Source organism: Pieris brassicae, chromosome 9, assembly GCF_905147105.1.
Source record: "Pieris brassicae chromosome 9, ilPieBrab1.1, whole genome shotgun sequence".
Classification (NCBI taxonomy): Eukaryota; Metazoa; Arthropoda; class Insecta; order Lepidoptera; family Pieridae; genus Pieris; species Pieris brassicae.
In genome coordinates, this window is record NC_059673.1 from 9,035,136 (window position 1) to 9,058,477 (window position 23,342).

The following is a 23,342-nucleotide window of genomic DNA, read 5'->3' on the forward strand; positions in this document are numbered from 1 at the left end:
GGCCTCCTAGAACCTAACCGTTTCCTAACTTCACATTTGTTTCTCCCTGAAAACATATGTCACAACAAATCTGTTCCGTTATACAAGACTCGACAATAATAGCGACAACTATGACACAAAATTATATAAAAATTAGTTCATGATAATAAATTATAAAATCTTTTAATAAATATTGTATGTTATTTTGTTTTTTTTTTATTATGAAATAATTCAAATAAAGGAATTAAACACATTGAAATAAAATATTTTAACTAAGAATTGCATAAATTATTTCTTAGCTTTTCCTTTAGAGGATAATTTGAAATGTTTTAAATGTTCTTAAATAATAATATAAATACACGCCACGATAACCACGTATATTGAAACATTTTTCATAGCTTAATAGATATCATTCATTGGTCAATGGTGATGTTGGCTCTACTGCTTATTGCTTGGCATCGGTTTACATTGTTGGTAGCACTGTTTGGGCCTATATTCACGTTTGTGCTCAGCTGGGGACCAGCTGATAGGAAATCGAAGAGCGTAGCTGCTAATCGATATCATATACATTCTGTTAAATATCAAACATATTTCATGGTATTGTAATTTACTGGTGCTATTTATTACAGTAATTTTTTTTCACCACAAATCATACTTAATTTTTAAAGATGTCAATTCAAAACTTAGCTGTGAAGCTTTGTGGTGTCTTACAATCACAAACTGAGGAAGGTGGGTTTTCTTATACGAATGTTTATTTATATTTCTCTATGGCTTTCTAATTGTTTTTATTTATTTAATTGTAGAAGTAACTGCACGTGAATGGCGCTTAGTTGGTCAAGAACAAGATGGGTCGCAAATGTTGACATGGATTTCGAATCGACAAAGCAAAGATGTGTTGAATATTGGCGTGTATACTAACAAGACAAAAACATTAAAAAACCTCTATACATTTGAACATAAAATCAATATTATACAGGCTTCTGTAAATTCTTCACATACTTTGGTTGCATATGTAGTAAAAGTTTTTCCTGCGGATTTAAATGATGAAGCTCTTTACTGTCCATTCTTAGTTGGTGTTTTACCAGATAAAATAACAGGCCCCGAAGAGATTGAGGAAGGTTCAACTAAACAAATAATGGTTCAGTATGTTTATGGAAAGAGCATCAAGTACAGCCCTGGGATTAGAAATGACAGATTCATTCTCTTTAAACACTTGGAATGTAAGTATTTGGATTTCCATTTATACATAAATATGGCCTATGCTTAATACTTTATCAAGAAAATTGTATTTTTTTAAAAACTAGTGTAAAAAAGGTGTGTTGGTCATTACAGGCATTAAAATCTACAGAACACCAATGTTTCTTAATGAATGTGATGATGGGTCAGAGAAGTGGGGATTTGATGGAATTTATCCAAATCCAGAAAAAATTGTAAATGTTTTTTCATGGTCTCAATGGGATTGCTTGAATCAAGTAAGTTATATATATTTATAGACACCTTTCTATAAGGCAGGAATGATTTAATCATCTATATGCTATATGTTGACCTATCAGATTGTATGGTTTTTTGTAATGGATCCATCTTATATACCAGTTTTAGAATAAAGGATTTATTGGTTTTATTTTATCTTGCTTAATCTAACCACAGTAATTCTCCGTATTATAAAAAAAAAACAATCTATAGAATTTGCCTTCTTTACATTTCTTTTGCAAATTTATTTAAACATATGGTTTTATATTTACTCAGTTCTAAATGATATATATTAGTTAATGCATAGCTATTATTACACCAGTGCCATAAATTAATTAAGAGAGTCTTTAATGACCACCACAATACTGCTTATTTCCGACATTTAAGTAATACAGAGTACTTATAAATAGTCTAATTCAATGGGATTCTGTTCTTAGTAGTGCATTGAACTTTCATTTTAATTTATCATAGCAATATTGATTAATGGTTTAATGACTTGATTATGTTTGTCCATCTTGAGTAATTGGTATTGTAATTTAATATTGTTTTAATGCTCAAGTAAATCAATAGATGTAAGTAATTGCTAAATTATCTTAACATGTTAAAATCTGTTGTTAAATGACACCAAATTTATATTTCAAGTGTTTTAAACTAATCAACATTTTAAAGAGTTGTTAGTTTGTTGATGGATTATATTTTATATTATAATTAAAAATAACCCTTGATGTATGTTGTAGGTCCTATTCTATATCCACTACCGTGCACCAGCCCCAAGTTTCGCAGAGGAGGAAGATGTGAAGACTCCAACGGAACTGACTCCAATGTTGTCTGCGCTCCAGTTTCACGCTGATCTGCCTCACGAGACGGTGGTACGACGTTTTATGTTGAAAAACCATATTGCCTTAACGATACTGAGATAATGATCTTTTTCTTGTTCAAGTGCGTAGAATGATCGTTTCTATGAAAATAGGCGCCTCATTATAATACTTTTGCTGTTTATTAAAATATCCAAGTCAGACGGAATAAATTTATTTTTAAACTATTCACTATGAGTAGACAATGTCATTGACGTTCACTATGTTAAATATGCGAAGATACGTATGGGTGACATCTCCACACTATGTTTATGTAATGTTTGGAATTAATAATGGTAAAGAAATGTTAGGTTTATGTTATGGAAAACAAATTATGATTTCTTCTGATATTTAGTTGCTTAGCATTGATTTTCCTTTCCTTAATTCCAGCAATAACTGTTACATCAATTATTTCCGAATAACCCTACTTATTTGCACTCTTTTAACTAAAATATTATTTCGTCGCTTTCTATCTAAATGTATTTACACTGTGACAGAAAGGGACAGGTGAGTTTGAGATAAAATATATTTCATGAATAATTGAAATTCGTTGTTTATAAAACTATATTTATTTGCGGAACTATCGTTTCCCAGTTAATACTACTGGTTTTTATTGTAGAGACATGAAACACATAAATTATTCAGTGTAGCTGTTTGACATAACTACAGCTAAAATAATATTTGCTTAAGAGCAATTAATTACAACGTTATTTCTTATTGTGCAAACATGGATAAGCTTATGATATTTTCAAGCTGGATAAACGCAAAAAAATTGCAGTTGAAGTACCTACCAACATATCAAAATGTATGGGTTTTTATTGTTATATCTTTACTACACGTCATCTTCATATTCATTGTAAATTATGCATTTTATTCCATGTGTGTAACTATAATTATACAGCGTTTAAATCGTGTTGCGTAATAACATTCGCGTAATACAGACGTATAAACTACTTGATCGATTTATATACTTATTTTTTAATAAAAATGCGAACTTATTAAGTAGTGTAAGACGATGGGTGTGTAAGTTATTTCTGAATAAGATATACCTATATTACACTTTAAAATGAAATAATAGAATATAAAAAAAATATTCAGTATAAAAGATAAACTGCAAATTGGACAATCTCCCTTTATAATGTATTTTTATGAAGACAACATCGTTTATCTTATCACATTTGCAAGATTATGGAATTTCGATGAGTTCACCTGCGACTCCTATTGACCTCGCCATAATATTTTATTCATCCAGGAGCCTAGTATGGTAAGGGGGATCACTTAGGGAGCCCGATTAACTATGGTGTATGTACCATGAGATTTTTAATCCAAAGAATTTGTTATGCTTATGAAATATATTTTTTATTTAAGTGAATATTTCGTTGAAAACTAAAACTGAGCGGTTTGTTATGGTAGTTCCAGTTAATGGGTAATTGATTACAAAGTTATATATGGATATATATTGTTTGCCATAATTAATAGGTAATAATTGTCTGACGATAATTTTGAATGCGTTTTAATGTCATGTAAGCAATTAAGATAACTGCATGTCCTAATTCAGATGATAGCAAATTGAGTTTACAAAGACCAAAGATACATTGCGGATATTATGAAATCAAGCTTATCGATATTATTTTATTCCCAAATTTTGAACTTTGATAATATGCTATTTTGTGTTCAAGTTATATGAGTTACATATGAGATTTTCTGAGGTTTGCGTTTAATTCTATCAAAATATATTAAAGAAAAGGGTAAATCACATAGAAGCCTATTTTGATGATGCAGAAATAATTTTAACAAGTCACATTGATATGCACTATGGACGTTTTCCCCGAACTTTAACTGAAATGTACTTGCCATTTCCGGTCGTAAAACGGTCTTACATTAAAAAATACTTAACATTACATACATGACTTGTATATTATGAAATTTAAAGAGTATACTTTTTTTACTAAATTTATGTCGGAAATAGTTGACCTCCTTATAACTCCTGATGGAAAAAGTGTTGTAACTAATAAAAATTATTAATCTTCAAAATATTAATTATTACAGTTAAACATTCCTCTAAGCCTCCCTCATATGCCAGGCGCTCACGGAGCTGCTTCAGCCTGTGGCTCATACGAGGACGATCCTGTGCCACTAAGGGTACACGATTGCAGCCTCGATCTTTATATAATATGTGACCAACGGGGTGTGCTTTGTGTCTGCCATCATTACCTGTATAAGGTAAGATGTTTATTTGGTGATGAAGAATAATTGATATAGAAATTATATTATGCGTAATGCCTTAGAAATGTTTATTCTTTGCTGTTCCTAATGCGATTTAACTTTTAAGACGCGAGATAAACTCAAGTTGCTTTTTGAAAAGCACTTTGACATTCTTTTAAAATCTTTATCTTCGTTTGCCTGTTGCCAAATGCACCTATGCTTTGGAGGTGCCAACCGGCCTATCTTAAAGCCCATGTACACAAAGGTCTGCCGACAGCTTCACTATAGCGAGCCTTCTGGCAATGTGAGCGTCCATGGGCGGCGGTATCGCTTCACATCAGGTGAGCCTCTTGCCCGTTTGCCTGCTATTACATTAAAAAAAAAATACGTTACTCAAGCGCTTTAGGCTAATGACAAATATTTGCCAAACTCATAGGGCTACAGGTCTTATTGAAATAAAATCTAGGTCAGTAAAATTAATTTTTAAAATGGTTTTGAATTGGAAACAATTCCATTAATTTAAATGAACAAAATTTTCTACCTATTTTTTTCTTATTACACACATTAGTAGCACAAAACCTTACCGAAATCTATTAATCTCCAGCCTCTAGACGATTCAACCAGCTCTCTAGTACTAGACGATGTAGATTTAAAGGACTCGGGAGTCAATTTTGCGTACTCTGTGACTCTACTGCATCACGGCTGCGTGGTGCATAACGTGGTACCAGACATCCCGTGGTCCTTAGCGAAGTCTCTTAGACCTTCCTACATGCTGTATGCTGGTAAGATTTCTGAATATTTTTTCGCATTTTTTTTACATTTTTATTTGGATTTTTAAATTCTATTTCTACGGAAACTTCTTTATAATTTTAATCTAAAAAAGTTCATAATGGGAAAGGTCATCACATCACAAAAATTTGAATAATAATTTCCTATGTGCTTAGTTAGTTAGAATCGAGTAGTCTACAACTCCGACTTTTGATATTGATATTCACCGACGAATGATTTTTTATATTTCCATGTGCGCCAACTTCCTCATACGATGAAGGAAAACATCGCATCATCCTTCCCGCCTAAAGCAAATTAACAATGGCACACAGGAAAATCTGTTTGCCGCACATTATTCTCGACTGTCTCATGCATTAGCAAATGACGTTTGTACTTCCACAGAACACCATCTTCTCGTCCATATACCAATGCTATTCACACACTTGATAGACATAAGTCCCCATCACGAGCCCTGCTGCCACATCGTTATGCCGATTGAGAGTTCAGAGAGTGGACCCAGTCTTGCCCCACTTTTGGGTTTCGGAACACACGCTACGGTGGATTTGAATACTTTAGACGTGGTTACTATGACAGTAGCAGATAAAGATCTGGCAGCAACGTTTAAGTGTGACACAGTGGTGGAAAACAGATTGGGCGTGTTACACTTTTTGATTCAACACGAGGGGAACATGGATTTGGCTGAAGAGGTAAGAGGGTTTATAAAAAAAGAAGAAACTCAAAAAAATAGAATGTTATCTCTTTTATAAAAAAATATATACCAATCCAGATTCTGCGATCTTCATTAAAACGCTATTTTTTGGAGGGACCTTTTGCACCAGTCAATAAGAATTGAATAGTTTTACTTCTACGTCATTCTCTAAAAAAATACTTAAAAGTTTTAAAAAAACTGACAGAAAGTAGAAAAAGAAGAAGAAGAACGTAGAAAATGAACATGGCTATCCTTATTGCCATTTATAGCTCTGAAAACGGTTTAATAAAAAATTTCAGCTAATATCATGGCTCTGCGTGAACCAGCAGGACGGCGTCGTAGCCTTACATAAAGTGATGCAGGAATATCTCATAAGTACCACGTATGCGGTGACCCGGCGTTCTCTGCCGACGTCTGCGATCAGTCTCATGAATTGGTTGCCTTTCTCTATACATTTGAAGTTCACTGATATAAAGGTATGTGGTGAATGGTATTATTTTCTCTTTTGACACATAAGATTTTTTTCTATAAATTATAGAATCTAGTTATTACGTAGTTATATGTTCTGTGCTATATTGTATATGTATAAAATTATCGTGTCATAATGTTCGTTCCCATACTCCTCCGAAACGGCTCGACCGATGCTTATGAATTTTTTTATGCATATTCAGTAAGTCTGAGAATCGGCTACTATCTATATTTCAAACCCCTTAGTGACCAGGGGTGTCCACGCCAAAAAAAAAATATTTTTCAGACAAAACATTTTTTTGTTACTTTTTTATGAAACAATTATACATACTCACGATCAACTCCTATTTTTAATTATAGCAGATAGGTTAGTTTTATTGAATTTTAAAAATGTTTCCTATATAAATAATATACATGGCAAGACGACGTTTGCCGGGTCAGCTAGTATAAATATATAAAAATGAACCAATTGCGCTTACTATTTTCATTGTGGTGTTTATATTTATCAGTTTATGAAAGATACTTTATGCGGAGTTATTATATTAAGTTGAGCGGATATTTAAAAAAAAAAGATTACCTAACGATAATATTTATTTTATATTAATGTCAGTTGTTAGAAATAACTTTTAGAGATTGACAGAATAAACATAGAAATGAGTTTTTGAATAATATTTTTTATTAATTAAGTATACCTATTCGAATTGTAACAATACAATTTATATTTCTTTTCTCTTCTAAGGTATACTAATAAACTTCTGTTTTCTTTTTTTATTCTTCTTGGTGTCTCTTATTTTTTTGTTTTCAAGTGCCAATAAAAAAGTTACCTCTAATAAATACACTTCACAATCTTTAATAATGTAGGTCGCATGGAAGAGATCGCTTAGGGGTTATATGAGCAATAAAGTAGATTATTCTTAACCCTAGGCCGGCTCAATATCAGTCTCAGTGAGCCAAGCGGCTTTGTGGCGCACCGCAGTATCAGCTGTGGTACTATCTCCCAGGCAGCGCGTCAGCCAATTCGCTGAAGATGCTTGGACGCGCCTATGGGCTACTTTGTGTGCCCTCGCTACGCCCAAGGAGAGGCTACAGCCCTCGCAGGTGCTGGAGAAGTTGAGGGTCAGCCTTCATTGCTATCAGGTTAACGATTTTTATGTCTGTAGAGAGATATACAAATATAAATATATAAATGCAGTGGTGGTCGTATAATTAGAAACACTACAAACGGTCCATTAAATAAGAGACTTCACCGGAATCGTTTTCATTTTTATATTCCATTACACAAGTGCAGTTTCAATATTACATTACAGACAAACATTTTAGTTGGTTTCAAGATATGAACAATAATGGTCAACTAATTAGAAAAAACAACAAGAATGTATTAAAAATAATATCCTTTTTAAGTGTAGTAATGAGTATTGTTATTTATGAAATAGCTACCTACCAATAGTTATAATTAATATTTAGTGGAGTATCCCTTATCCAATGACAGCACTGCAACGACGTAGCATTGATTCAATCAATTTTATACATTTTTCGTAACGTTTGTTTGAGACTTTCTTTTTAACAATATACCTGAGATTTTCTATCGGGTTTAAATCCGGACCATTTGCTGGCCAGTCTAAAACAGATATTCGCTGTTCCCTAATTAAATATTTGACGATATTGTCCGTGTGTTTAGGGTAATTGTCATGCTGAAGGATCCAGGTTCATCATTGTGTGCTCTAAGGTAGTTTTGTATTGCCATTGATCTATTGTACCTTCAATCTTCCGAATGGGTCCAACTCCACATGCGGAAAAACACCCCAAACTTTGAATGTTACCGCCACGATGCTTGACTACACCACTCCTTGTGTGTTTATAATTAAAAGCATGGTTTACATAGGAATTTACCGTAATTACTGTTCTTTTATCTGAAAATAACACTTCCCATTGTCGAACCGTCCAATTAACGTATTTTTTCAGAGAATAATAATCGCTTCTTTCGGTTTTGCTTGGTAAGAAATAAAAGGTACCTTTCTAAATATTGTTCCAAACAATTTTACGCTTTTACTAATCTTCGAGACGACGCGATATTTCTCGGGTCATCGAGGCGGCGGTCATAGGTCAGACGAAAATACTTAATTTTTAATCTGGTTAAACCGTTACTTGGGTGTTTTTAGCAATACGAACGATTTGTGTATCTTCTCTGGGTAAGGTTTTTCTCGGCCGAGCCTTTCTGAGAACATTTTCAGCAGTTCCATGTGTTATATAATGATTATTAAACATTATGATCATTAAAAACTTTCTTACTTTTTTAAGTCTTTCTAATTAGGCGCCCAAGCGGCCAGTAACAAAATATAAACTCATGTGTAAGATATGAGACTGATTTTGTCATTAAAAGTAAGATATGTTTTATATTTTATGCAGATAATGAGTTTTTTATTTGAGTGGCGATATTATTGCATGATTATTAATATTATTTTATGTATATCTTTTTACGAACTTGTACTTTGAAGTTACACTTTATTCATAAGAAGTGTTTCTAATTATACCACCACCACCTGTATATATGTAAAAAATATATATTAGTAACGATTACTTTCATTTTAAATTCCATATTTCAATTGTTATAGGACATAAATCCATCTTTAATATTTTAATTGTAATTAGTATCTAGATAATAGATATTTAAGAGAATTAGAGGCGGAATTTGATTTAAGAAAGCTCAAATTTATGTAGGGTTTACGATGAAGACCATAGAACAGAAGATGTTTTATTCTATTTTAAAGTTAATTTCAATGATATAAAATTAATTTGTCTATCAGCCCGAAGCCCTATCTCGCTGCAGCACTCCAATGTCCCCAACGGCGGGTCCTTTGCCCCGTCGGCCTTCGCTTGTCACCCACGACGCGTTACCTTTCTTTGAACTAGACGTCTGCACTGCAAGCAAACAGGAACACGTCATCGCTGCGGTATTTATTCATGTTTTTAACTTTATTTACAGAATTATAAAATATATAATATTCCCGAAAATCAGACAGAAAGAGAAAGAGCATCTCTCTTTCTCTTTCTGTCGAGTTACTTTTCAGCTGTGATAAAAAAAGACCGATGACTAGTAGCATAAAGCAATTAGACAAGTAAATGGAGAAAGTATTTGTCTATCAGTGTTTGCTTTGAACTAAGGACATTCAAAGTCGTACATTGTCATGTATGGCTACCATATACTATGAATAGCCATTTCAATATATAATTTCTGTAAAATATAATTCCAATGCGAATGCGCTACGGATACTGAAAGAACATCAAAGTTGGTGTTCGTTATGACGTCATCACGGTACTTTCAGAGTCAATACAACACATATTGAGTAATTAAAGATGACATATAATCCACATCAATTCCGTTTTAAACCTTCAGTGTTCCCTTAGATATTGTTCGTTGTTTCTTCACCATAAAGATACCAAAAAGGAGAAGGGATATTCAACATAGAACGTCACTGGTAATATATAATATGCACAATAGACTTAAAATGCAGAATCTACGCGCCGTAAGCGTTCACCTAATGCGCGAGAGCAGTGGATCGAATGGCGCGTTAGAGAGCGGTGTACACGCGTTGGCCACTCGTTGGGCGGCCGCGCAACTGGACGCATCGCGCGCTCTCTGTCGCGCAGTCGTGCGCGCCGCTGCTGCCGTTCCGCTCGCACATCAGCCACGCGGTTTCGCTTACGTGTATGATTGTGTGTCTGTTGCGGGCGTAGATCCAAACTTCAAAAAGATAAATCAACTAACAAATATAGAGAAAATAAAAAGCTTATTCTTAGATCTGTATTTAAGCCCATAATCTTTATTGTTTAAATAGCAAATGCGTTTCAGTAGTAACTTAATAGATATTTCTCCTTTTGGTCAATTTGGTCTTTTTATATTTAAAGAAATGGTAGCCGTAAAAACCGACACAATACTCCCTGTAGTACCCGTTTTAGAATAAGGTCCAGTGCTGAAGTAAAATAGAAATGGTGCTGTGGCGTTGTGAACGCCGTTATACTCGAGAATCTATTTAAAGTTAAAGAATGGATCTGCGCCCAGTTCGTTATTTTCTTTGGCTGTTTTTCGTTTGGTTTGTTTCGAATTCACGTGTGTATCACTCGATCCCGTTTGGTTCATAGCGTTTTTCACTTTGTTTCATCATTGGTTATTTTGCTTTGTTATTTGGGTTACATCGACTTTTCAGTTCATTGTTTTGTTCGTTTTTCGTATGGCTTGTATTTAAGACGCAAAGGAAAGATTATATTATAAATTTATTGATTTGTATAGGGATGAACTGGACTCTTCGCACGGGTTAGTCCTGTTCAAACTTCTGGAGCAGTATTACGTGGCAGCGGACTCGGTCGCTTACCCACTGCCGCAAGGTTTCAGCTCGTTCTTTACATATCTGGGATATCGTACGTTGCCGTTCCACGCGTTCGTACAGTACGTGCATAGGAACGTACTCGAATTGCAGATTGATGTGCTTAAGGCGATTGTTGCTAGTAAGTTTTATGTAAATCCGTTTCAAACTCGAGGATTCTATTAGTAGAAATATTCTTCATACAAATATAGTTATTATATATGTATATTTCTAACTACTCTGTTACCAATCAGTCAGCATGATGAAGATATAAGAATATTACCGGCATAACAATAATTCTACTCTAAAAATATTAAATCTGTTATTTATTTTTGACATTTGTAAAACTGAGAGTGAAATAAAATCGGTTTACTGTCGAATTCAGTGTTACAAATTTACGACAGCAAATACATAAAACTGTCATCTCTTTCTACATCCCCCCTCCCAGCAACGGGCTGCTTCGCTATATTCAATATATATTTTGATATATCTATTTTTCGGACTTATTAACAGAGAGGTTATATATATTTTTTGTATATATTACTGTTTTTGTGGTATTCCAATATCTAAAATATACAGGTAAAGACGACGACAGCAAGCGCACTGTGAACAATAAGCTGCGTCTGATCCAGTTAGCGGGCGAAGGGCGAGGACGTCGCGCCTTAGCCTCGTGGCCTCATAAGCAGGCTTTGGTCCTTCGAGCCCGGGACCATGCAGCCGCCCTGCTCAGTGGCGTCACTCCACCTGCCAGGGACCATCATCCGCATCGACCTGTCAAGGACACTGGTTAGTACATCTTTAGGTCATCGATAAGGGAAACATTAGGCTTTGAAGACTGACATTTATATCTAAATTATTTTAGTAGGGTTTGTTTGTGAAATAAATTGGTAAGAAAATTTCTCCAGTCAATGAACTGTCTCCTCGACCTCGTGCTGAAGACAAATTGCCTGAGGAATGAGGATGTATGAAACATGATCTAGATTCGATTTCCGGTGAGACGAGAATTGCGTAAAAAAAACCTAAACCTTTCGTACTATTTTTTGAAAAATGATATAAAATTTCGAATTGCAATCGCATGATTTTGGTAAATGCCTCTCGTGATACGGTTCCATGTTTATGTAGAATAAAAATAATATATTAAAAAATGTTGCCATTTCTTTTAGTTTGGCTTTTCATATCCAAACTTTTTATGAGATAAGATTGCATAAACTTTAAAATATATATATTACTCCGAAGTTCTTTTTGCAGGTATTGCAGCGCTTCCATCAGGAGAACGTCTCTCACCTCTGGATACTTTTCTAGATTTGTTGACAGCTAAAGCTAGCCTTAATGAACTAGACTTTAATCTTATCATAGAAGCCACATTGGCATCTGTACAGCAAGATACTACTGCTTGAATGATTAAAAAAAGAGAATTTGTAGTGGAATTTTAATCATTAAGTAAAACATTCCATTTTTATTACTGTAGCAAATAGTATGTCATTTTTTATTAATAGACTGTCTAATTTTATAATAGTTTAAACAAGAACCATGAAGGAGAGAGATATAGCTATTCCCCTAATAGAACATTTATGAATTCTTATTCAGGGTAATGGTCATCCATTAATGAAATTACTTAATACTGTTTTAACTCAAATTAACCAACATAACCACAAACCAGACTAACTATAATAAATATAATCTTTTAGTATTTATATTACTATTGTACAACATAGTTAATTTAGAATAAGGGAAGTCTTAAAGGCGCTGGTGGATAGCGAATTGTGTGTAACATGAAAATACAAAGTTGGATTTGAATTAATAATAATGCATAGATATCATGTTTCAAATTGTGACATTCTGACTTACCACTGGCCTTAGTTTTTAAAACATGACTTACACACTGATTTTATGCATGATCTCTTAGATAAGTTATTCTTGCAAGTATTATCTAATATTATTTAACAGCACAAAATGTTTAATGTAAGGGTCTCAATGTGCAATATAATTTATTGTAGTAATCTAATTAAAAATTTAAAAAAAAACATTATTTTTTTATTACTTTTATTTTCATATATATATACCAATACCAATATATACCAATAATTGATCATCATATCAACATTTTTTATTAAAATATATTAATTATAGAATGGATTGTATGTAACCCAGTGAGCTCGTTTTTGGTCTTCTTCACTTTTGTGTGTTGTAAATAATGATTTATAGACTTCACTTGATTGAGGATCTTTGGCTATACTGTAATCTTTCTTTGTCTTTTTATAGGATGGATCTTGCTGCAATGCATTCGGATGAGCCCTTTTGAATGATCCAAAATGTCCTCTTGCTTGTTTGTTTGGATTAAATTTTGGTAATGTTAGTGGTATTGTATCTGACATTTCTTTTTTCAGTTGACTCTTATCATCTTCCTTTGTAACTTGACTACTGCAAGGTTGAGGTTCTTGGGATGTTGAAGGTTCCTCTTTTTTTATTTCAACCTTTTCTTTCTTTTCAGTTTTAGATTTTTTAGTCTTTCTGTTAGATACTCTTATTGACATCTGTTCCACGAGTTTTTCAATATCTTCCTCATTTCCATTGAGAACCACTACATCATTATCAGTGAAAGGATTCTGACACTAAAAAGAAATAGTGTTGTTAAGCAAATAAAAATAACTAGTAGAACAATCAAATGTAAATAATACATTAAGATTTCTTGAATATGTGTCTTGAAAATCTAATTGAATTCTTTTTTCATGGAAATACAATGTGTACCACATGTTAAGTTGATTTATAAAAAAAACTGACACACTGTGGACTGTTAAGTGTGATACCTACTAATTTCCTCGCCATTTTTTCCTTCATCATTCAAAGCATGACAGAACTTTATCTATTTTATTTTTAAATAAAAAATTCTTACCATATGACAAAGGTTCTGTTTCACTTCCTTTAATGCTCTTTCAGCTAGCACACAGCCACAGCTCCATAAAAATATGAATCGAAACTTTCCTGTCATCTCTAAACCACTTATGGGGCATATATAAGGAGCACTGCCATCACCCACTTCACCATTGGTATGTTCAGTTTGTTTGTATGCCGGATTCTTTGTCAGATTTAGATCCCTTATATCCTGTAATGATTAATTATGTTTACAAACCTATTCCATGGTAACATAACAAATTCAATACAAGTGAATGTGTTAACACAATCGTAGTCACTACTCATGTTTATTTCGATGAACACTTAATATATATGTAATTACCTTGAGATTTTTAATATGACTTATTGATTCGGGCTTGCTTTCTTTATCCAGTAGAGTTTCTAATACTGAACTTTTGCTGTACAATCTGCCAAGGCCACATGCGGCTATCGGTTCTTGCAATGGTTGCTGAGATAATGCACAATTACGCCACTTGAAAGAACGTTCAGCATCTTTGTCTTTCTGTAATACGGACATAAGTTGTAAATACCAAAGTAAAGTAGTTCATTGATTACTGTTAATTAATACAAAATTTACACAATATAAACTCTTAACTTACCTGTTCTGGTTTCTTTTTTAAGCGGACAAGTTCATCACGACGGGGAATAGTTCCACCATCACAACCCATTTTGCAGATTGCTCAAAGATAAAATCGCAAGGAAAAGCGTGTACGGTAATATAAAATATTGAATCTGAAACCTTCAACACACTGAATATAATTCAGATATGATTATTGGACGATGATCACTTTTAATACGGATTTATTCTTTAACCCTTGGTGACTCGAGTTTTGATTGTAGGAGTGAGTAATGAGTATTGACTGATTGTAATCATTTTTTTTTTTTTATTAATAATTTTATGGCCTGGTAACGAGACCTTTAAGCCAAGTCTTATTTACGGTCACTAATTCACATGTTATTCTATCGTTTCACTTGTTTTCTTAAATCTTCCCCACGGTATTTTTGATGTATATATATAATGCACTATAACACTTTTTGTTTTTGAGCAAATCACACAACTGGCGGCGGGAGGGATCACTAATTTCCATTATTTCACTTGCCAATATTAGTCTATTAAAAATGAATATTTGGTTTTGGCATTTAAAAAAGATATGGTTGATATCTGCGATCTCGTTATTATTACAGAAAGAGCAAATATTGTTAGTTATAATATTAAGTTTAGCGAGGTGCGCGGGTGCAGTGTTATGCCCAAAGCGCAATCTGTTGATTGTGGTAACGAACTCACGACTCACGATACAGCTAGTATTCAACTCATCATACCAGGGTCTTATATGTAAATTTTCCTGTATACTACCATACCATTTTCCTTTCAATTTTTGATCTTCTTCCCATAATGCTGTCCATAAAATTTTTATCGAGTTATTGATATAATAATAATAATCAGTCATAGGAACCTGTACCACATTTCTGACATTAAGAGTGTTGCTTTGTCTGCTTTTTCGTTACCAGTAATACCTTTATGTGAGGGTACCCACATAAAGGCAACAGTTATATCTTTTTTATGCAACCGTAAGACAGTATCTTTAATTAAATAAATAATATAATTAGTTTTAAAATTATTAATATTAGAATGCTTAAGGCTATTTAAAAGACTCAAAGAGTCTGTCAAAATTAGAAAATATTTACAATTATTTATAGAAATTATAGATTTTAAAGCGGCAAAAACTGCATATGCCTCTGCTGTAAATATGGAGCACTTTTTATCGAGAGCAAAGCTTTGAGCGACATCTTTTTGAGAATCATATACCGCACTTCTCACAAAATAATTGCCTTTACTGCCATCAGTGTAGATTGTATAATACTTGTTATTTTCTTCTATAAAAGCCAGTAAATCTGAATTATTTTCGATTAAATTGGATAAAATCGTAATAGGATGAGTGATACAACTGTATGAATGAGTGTAACACGACCAGTGTGAAAGTTTTTTGATGTTCGAATAATGAGATTGTATTTCTAAGAAGATCTGGCACAGAGTTGGAGATGTACCTCTCAGGAGATCATTTGGTGAAGTGAGTGGACCATCTATATTGATTGGGTGAGGTATTATCCTATTTATAATTTGGATATTATTTGATGATAATAGTTTCAGGCAGTTTTCTGCAAGCATAAGTCGTCTCAATATCAATGGCATAATATTTGTTTCGACTTCCATGGCCCTTATGGGAGTCGAACACATTGCTCCTGATATGATCCTCAAAGCTCTGTTCTGCAATATATCCAATTTATGTACATGAGTGCTATTTAAATAAGCTAAAGAACTATAATCAAAATGACTTCTTACAATAGATTTATATAATAATGAAAGTATTTTGGGATCTGCACCCCATGTAACACCTGCTAGACATCTTAAAATGTTAACACCATTTAATGCATTTCTAGATACATATTTAATATGTTCTTCAAATGACAATTTCTGGTCAATGATAATACCTAAAAATTTGTGTGAGGTGACTCTTTGAATGACATCACCATTATAGACAACATCCACTACTGGTGTGTCCTTTCCAAATAGCATTAAATTACTTTTGCCAGCATTTATTTTCAATTTTAATGTGTGTTGATAATAATTATTTAACTGTCTTAAGGCAGTGTTACCATTTTCAATGGCTACTGTTAAATTTACATCTGAACTATACAACACTAAATCATCTGCAAATTGAAGTATATTTACATTTTTAGTATTAACATATTTACATATCTCACAAGTATACAAATTATACAACAAGGGTGATAATGTGGCACCTTGTATAGTACCTTTTGATGCAGTTCTAGGGCCATATAAGATATTGTTATGCCTAACATATAGTATTCTGTTATTGAGGAAATCATAAATCCATTTACATAATTGTCCAGGTATACCAGAATTACTGAGTACCTTCACCAGTATGCCAGGATCCACACTGTCAAATGCACCTTGCACATCTAGAAATACACAAACTGTGTGTAATTTATTGTTTTTTGCATTTTTCAGATCAGATATGAGAGAAATGAAGCTATCAACACAACTTCTTCCTCTGCGAAATCCATATTGAATGTGTGGAATGACATTATTGGATTCTGCATACCAGTCAAGTCGAGATTTCACCATATTTTCAAATATTTTTCCAATACATGATGATAACGAGATTGGACGATAAGAACTGATCTGTTCAGGTGACTTATCTGGTTTTAATATAGGTATTACACATTGAGTTTGCCATGAGTTTTTTATGCCATAGATTATTAAGAACATTCAAAAATAGCTTTTGTACAGATTCAGATAGATGTTTTATTAATAAATATGGAAAATCATCTAAACCAGGACTAGTATTTCTTCTAGATTGTATACTCATTAAAAGTTCAGACCATGAAAAAGAATCCAATAAAAAATTAGATTGAGGATTTTCATTGTTAATATTAAAATAATTGTCTAATGAATTTGGGTCAAGTAAATTGTTACTATCTGATAACTTATCTAAAAGTGGCTCTACAAATTCATCCCTATATGATTTATTACCAATTCTGATACCCTTAAACTTTTTAATGAGATTCCAAATTTTACTGATGGGTGTAGTTCTATTGAAACTATTGCAAAAACCATTCCAACTGATTCTTTTTTGCTCCTTTATAGTGCGTTTTTTTAAAGCATCTAATCTTTTATAGTTGATGTAATTATATTCTGTTGAATCATTTCTATACAATTTCAAGGCTTTGTAAGATTGTATTACGGCTTGTTCACATATACTGTTCCACCAAGGGGCTGGTGGTCTACTCCTAAAGTTAGTCCTAGTGAATCTAGGAACTGCCATGAGTTTGAGTTTATTGAGCCGGTTACAAAACTCATCATAAGATTTTATTGGACTCTCTACGCTAACCATCATGTCATGGAAGACCAAACCAGACAATTCACTATACTTTGTCCAATCTGTTTTATCATATAAAAATCTGTCAACATGTTTATTAATTGTGTATCTTTCAATGCACATTGTAATGTTTGTTATGGTTGGATAATGATAACTACCCATAGCATCATCATGTACTGACCATTCACAAAGAGGAGCCACACATGGACTAACAAAGCTTACATCTATTGCTGAGGGGTTGCGTGTAGGATAATTTACTGTAGTAAAGCTACCATTATTCAAAATACATAAATCACATTCATCAATTATATTATATAAGTTATTCCCTCGACTTTTCATAGACATACATCCAAAAGCAATATGATGTGCATTGAAATCACCACTTACAAAAAGAGGCTTCGGTAATTCTCTTATAATATTGTGCAATCTATTCATTCTTATACTCCTACGTGACGGAGGACAGTACACACAAAGAATAGACAGTGTAGTATTTTCTGTGTATATACTTATGGCTATAGTTTGAATATCTTCATAAAAAGTAGTATTTATAACATTGTGTTTCAAATATGGTTTAATTAATATTCCTACACCATTACGAGGATTTTTTGAATTTTTATTGTAGAAATTATAACCGGAAATATAAAAAGATTGATGGTCTTTTAACCATGTCTCATTTAGTAAACAAATATCAATATTATTTTCATTTAAGAATTTTGTAAGAAGATGTTTTTTATGATTTGCACCTTGAACATTAAATTGCGCAATACGTAGAGATGATGTTGTATATGGTTGTGTATCCATTATATTGACAAATTTTTAATAAGTATATCTTTAATAAATGTTGTAGTTATAGGCTCATTATCATTCTTATTACCTATTTGAACCAGTGTTTGTACCAGGGCCATAAGTACATCACTGTTTGCAATTATTTGTGATTTTATATCATTAATACTTACAGCCTGTGAGGCAGGCTTAATATTTACAGATTTATTTACATATTTGGGTGCATTATTTTCACTAATCACTTTTTTATTTACAGGGTTGGAGCGTGGTGGAAGGGGAGGGAACTCATTGTTATCTTTTGTGCTGGCAATGCTTGCATATGTTATTTTATTTTTCTTTTCTAGGATTTTATTCATTTTTATTGGACACATTTTGGATATTGCTAAATGAGGTCCACTGCAATTTACACAGCAAATCTCATTTTGTTTATTGCAGTCTTTATAAGAATGTTCACCTGAACAAATAGAGCAACGCTGTTTGCCATTACAAATTTTAGCATAATGATTAAATTTCATACATTTGAAACATTGTTGGAGAGGAGGTATATATTCAAACACTCTGTAAAAAAATAAATCATATTGGACACTCTCAGGTAAAGAGTTTGCCAAAAATGTGATACTAACAGTTTGTGTTCCGACTAATTCATTGCCAATTTTTTTCATAAATCTCCTAACTGCAATTATTTCATTTGTAGAAGTTAATTTCGTAAATAGTTCTTTATTTGATATACTTGCAGGCACAAATCTGATAATACCAGTTTTTTCAATTTGAGCTGCTGGAATGTATGCTTTCATATCATGTTTCTCAAGAAAATGTATATTGTGTATCAAGTTATTAGCTGTATTATGTTGTTTAAATATGACAACAATTTTATTTGCGCTAATTCGCCTTATTGCCACCACGCCTTTAATTTCGGAGAATATGTGGTTTAAATATATTGGGCTTTTATTTCCCAGCCTGTCCTGAATATTTTTGTTTTCAATAAAAACCTTAAATTCCATATTAATAGAATTTTCAGGATAAAGTCTTTTATAATTAGGCTTGAGATATGGGATATACGAGTCTTTCTCACCGCCTCCGCCGCCAGCATCAGAAACATTTTGGGGATCTTCGAGCCGCCGTCGTGGTCTCTTTTTTGAGTTGGGCGGGTCAAGCCCGCCCCCCTCGTTTCCTTCCATTTGTATTATTTATACACTATGTTTATATTTAATTTGTCTATTAATACTGTTATTTACAAAGAAATAATCTTTATTTTAATTAAAGTATTATTTTAGAAAAAAATAGTACCGCGCTTTTTCAATTTCCCGCCAAGAAAACCGATTGTATTCATATTTGTGTCTCAACTCTCAATGATGTCAATAGTCAATACCACAGTTTAAGTAGAGGTCAAACCTCAATTCCATACCTTAAATATTACTTAGTCTATGCTGAAGACTATTTTATCTCAAACTATGACATATCCCTAATGTGCTCGTATTATTAAAGTAAAATGATACCAAACCTTGCTACAGTTTATTCTTTTTTTGAAAACTAGTATTTTAGATGAATAACTCAGAAAAGTATCGTGCGACGACTCACTAACGAATTGCGATCAAAAATGTACTAATTTTATGTTAAATAATATAATCACTACACTTTCTACTTCTAGCTGACAGCTGGGGTCTGTATATATTGTCTATGGTATATAATTGTTTACTATTGTTGCTACTTTGTACTTGGTCGTTGGCACTGTGTGGTTGTGGAATGTGGTAGTAATTACTTACTAGTTACTACTAACTAGTGTCTAGTAAGTACTAGTTACATGTATAAATAGTCGCGAATTTGTCTAAAATTGTTAATGTTATAATTTTCACGTGTTAGTAATTCCTGAAACACGATGCCTGAGATAGTGGAAAGGGTTCCAGAAAATGGTTCAGATTGCGATGGAGACAGAAATGAAAATAGTATGGATAGTACTGTGGGTTCAGATTCGGATAAATTAAAAAAAAAGAGAAAGCGAGGAATAATTTATCTGTCCACGATCCCTCCTTACATGAATGTTGCCAAAATAAGAGAAATTTTTAGTGAGTTTGGTGAAATAGGAAGGATTTACTTACAATCAAGTGCAAGTATGTGCTTTGAGGTTATGTTTATAATGCTGTTGTGTTGTTATTTACTAATGATTAATATAAATTAAATTTATTTTCAGAACCTGGAGAAAAACGAAAACGCGTTCCTAATCAGTTTACGGAGGGCTGGGTAGAATTTAAGAAGAAAAAAGTTGCCAAAAGTGTTGCCGCTAGTTTAAATAATACGCAAATAGGAACTAGGAAGAAATCACGGTATTATGATATGATATGGAACATCAAGTATATTCCTAGATTCAAGTGGGTTCATTTAAGTGAAAGGCTAGCTTATGAGAAGGCAGCTATGAAACAGAGACTCAGGGCTGAAATATCTCAAGCAAAGAGAGAAGCTCACTATCTGCAAAGCAATGTTGAAAAGAGTAAAAAGTTTAAAAATAAGAAACCTGTTGCTATAACTCAAGCTAATAACACTGACTAAAACTTATGTTTAATTTGATAATTGTTATAGGTTTTTTAAATAAAAATATTAACCACAGTATATATATATACTTTAATTAAACATTGTCTTGAATAAAAATATTAGATCTAGTAATTAGATTGGTGATAATTAATATACAATTAATCACAAAAATATTTCTGTAATCATTTTTTACCGAAGGTTGCTCTTCCACTAATAATTTCCTCAACTCTCATTCTTTGATTCATATTTAGTGGATCTGGAGTAAGTTTTTGTATGTAGCGGCGTGATGGAATCTTGTGAGACAATATTCCTTGTGAAAATTCCCTGTGTACTCTTACACCACCAAGGGCGTTAGGTTGTAGCTTTTCAAAACTATGAAGTTCACACATAAATTGCTTACGCTGTGCAACTTTAGCCCAGTGGTAACGATGACGACAGACAACTCTACTAAAAGTATACATGTTTTGTTTATATAGAACTTTAAATCTAAAAAAATGAAATGTGCTTCTAATACTTACTAAGCAACACCTAGTACAGAATAACTGGGATAGACACTGACATCTGAACGAGCCAGTTCTGGGAATCCTGGATATAAAGGCACTCTTCTTTTCCTTTCCTCTGTAGGCTTATCTTCTTTATTTGCCATGTCTCTTCCTAGCTTGCTCAGTTAAAAAAATTTGTTTTGTAAATGTATTAATATGCTACATGAAACAAAATTGTAGGAAAAAGGAATGAGAGGTGTCTGCCTTAAATAACTGTTGCCATGGAAATAGATAACAGGATGAGATTTGAGTGTTGAGACTTAAGGTGGACACAAGGTGGCACATTATTAGCTTCAAGTATGTCATATTGTATTGGATTTTGACATAGAGGAATAATAATATTATATACTCCTATATAAAATTATTATTAATAAAAGGACAGTAATAAATTAACAGTTTATTCATACATCAATAATATATTATCTACGTTTCCATGTTGTTCAAACATTACACCACTGATTGTATTATATGCAGTTTCTATGAAATGTACAGTGGTTCAAGAGCTTGCTGATACTGCTGCAATTCTGCTCTTGCAAACACAGTCATTAAATTCATTCACTAGCACTGAACACAACAAGGATTTATTTGGATTTGCACTGTAGCATTCAAGAACCTGAAATAGTCATTGTATTAAAATCTTTTCAAAAATCCAGATTTGTCAAATATATCTAAAAAGTTCAACACTTATTAGAGATTCATTAGATGGAAAATGTGTCTACATGACTCACATACTAAGTAATAAGTGAAATAAGAACTGTATTACATAAAAAAAATATTTACCTTTGCTTTCTCTTGTTCACATGGAGGAAGTTTATTTACAATTTTATCTGCTTTAACCAATTCGAATAATTCATTCGCTTCTTTTAATGTTTTTTCATATTCCACAACCATTCCACTATTAATTTTTTCATGAGCTCTCTTTAAATTTTCAATTCGGCGTGCCCAATATGCTTCCTCAGCAGCTGCTTCTTGCCGCTTTTGCGGGTCATACATTGGAGGCGAAGGAGCATATTGTGGTGGTGGTGAGGGAAGTTGCTCAGCTGTCTAAAATTGTAAGTTGTAACAATCAATGCTACCATAGGAAATCAATTTTATTATAATGCGAAATTGTAAAATATTAGAGTAACTGCTATACTATAATATCCTTTTGAACAAAAAGAAGAAAAATAATTATATAGTGTGATTATTACAATATAGAAAATACAAATTACAATGAATCTGAGACAACATTGAATAGAATGATACGATTATAACCTATAACATTGCAAATGTTTACGTTATAGAATCATTAAAGTTCACTATGTAATTATTAAGTATATACGATGTTCATTTTCTCAAGATGTAATAAATATAATTTGTTTAATAACTTGACATTGATCCAAATTATGTAATTCACAAAAAAGTTACTTTGGCGGACAGTTGTGACTGTATTCGGTCTAATGCTTCTTGGGACACTTGAATAGCATTTTCATTGTCCACACTAAGCTTGCGAGTGCTTTGCGAGCCTCCCATATTTAGAAAAAATTAAAAGTTTCGGAAAATTTATCGGCAAATCACGTCAAAAAGACATTTTTGTCAGAGATACAAGGAAATCTGAAGGATCTCTATTCAGGATCTTTCAGACTTCAGTAAATTATTTCTGACATTGACAAGTATCTTTTTGTCAAATATGCAATAAATTGTCACAGTCCTGCTGCATTTTACAGAAGTTCGTAGATTTGATTAATAATTATTATCAATATCATATTAAAAATTAACAACATAATTTTACACGTAATATTTGTATATTTTTTTTTGTCTCGAATGTGAAATAACTAAAACAATATGTACTAAAGTTAATCTATTTTACGATAGATGGCGCT

The 23,342-nt window shown here is 32.7% G+C and overlaps 4 protein-coding genes across 5 annotated transcripts; 2 read left to right on the top strand and 2 right to left on the bottom strand.

Moving 5' to 3' along the window:
• The first annotated feature begins 497 nt into the window (after positions 1-497).
• On the top strand, positions 498-12,789 carry LOC123714119 (protein pigeon). Of its 2 annotated transcripts, none has more exons than XM_045668262.1 (14): positions 498-708; positions 783-1,199; positions 1,312-1,451; positions 2,187-2,318; positions 4,353-4,526; positions 5,113-5,290; positions 5,679-5,983; positions 6,285-6,461; positions 7,378-7,590; positions 9,258-9,404; positions 9,966-10,159; positions 10,742-10,956; positions 11,394-11,600; positions 12,063-12,789. In XM_045668262.1, the coding sequence occupies exons 1-14, from the start codon at positions 648-650 to the stop codon at positions 12,209-12,211; spliced, it is 2,709 nt and encodes a 902-aa protein (XP_045524218.1). In that variant the 5' UTR covers positions 498-647; the 3' UTR covers positions 12,212-12,789. The 2 variants fall into 2 exon arrangements, with proteins under 2 accessions (XP_045524218.1, XP_045524219.1); XM_045668263.1 differs by having other exon boundaries at positions 2,187-2,315.
• A 73-nt stretch (positions 12,790-12,862) lies between these two features.
• LOC123714120 (replication termination factor 2) lies at positions 12,863-15,504 on the bottom strand. The gene is made up of 4 exons (XM_045668264.1): positions 14,327-15,504; positions 14,050-14,229; positions 13,708-13,917; positions 12,863-13,426 (listed from the first exon to the last, which is right to left on the bottom strand). Exons 1-4 carry the CDS (start codon positions 14,393-14,395, stop codon positions 12,935-12,937), a joined length of 951 nt encoding a protein of 316 aa, XP_045524220.1. The 5' UTR covers positions 14,396-15,504; the 3' UTR covers positions 12,863-12,934.
• A 4,483-nt stretch (positions 15,505-19,987) lies between these two features.
• LOC123714121 (pre-rRNA-processing protein esf2-like) lies at positions 19,988-21,016 on the top strand. Its single transcript, XM_045668265.1, has 3 exons — positions 19,988-20,198; positions 20,273-20,520; positions 20,601-21,016. The coding sequence occupies exons 2-3, from the start codon at positions 20,289-20,291 to the stop codon at positions 20,954-20,956; spliced, it is 588 nt and encodes a 195-aa protein (XP_045524221.1). The 5' UTR covers positions 19,988-20,198; positions 20,273-20,288; the 3' UTR covers positions 20,957-21,016.
• An 848-nt stretch (positions 21,017-21,864) lies between these two features.
• On the bottom strand, positions 21,865-23,082 carry LOC123714122. Its single transcript, XM_045668266.1, has 3 exons — positions 22,888-23,082; positions 22,261-22,524; positions 21,865-22,093 (listed from the first exon to the last, which is right to left on the bottom strand). Exons 1-3 carry the CDS (start codon positions 22,990-22,992, stop codon positions 21,977-21,979), a joined length of 486 nt encoding a protein of 161 aa, XP_045524222.1. The 5' UTR covers positions 22,993-23,082; the 3' UTR covers positions 21,865-21,976.
• Between the last annotated feature and the right edge of the window lie 260 nt (positions 23,083-23,342).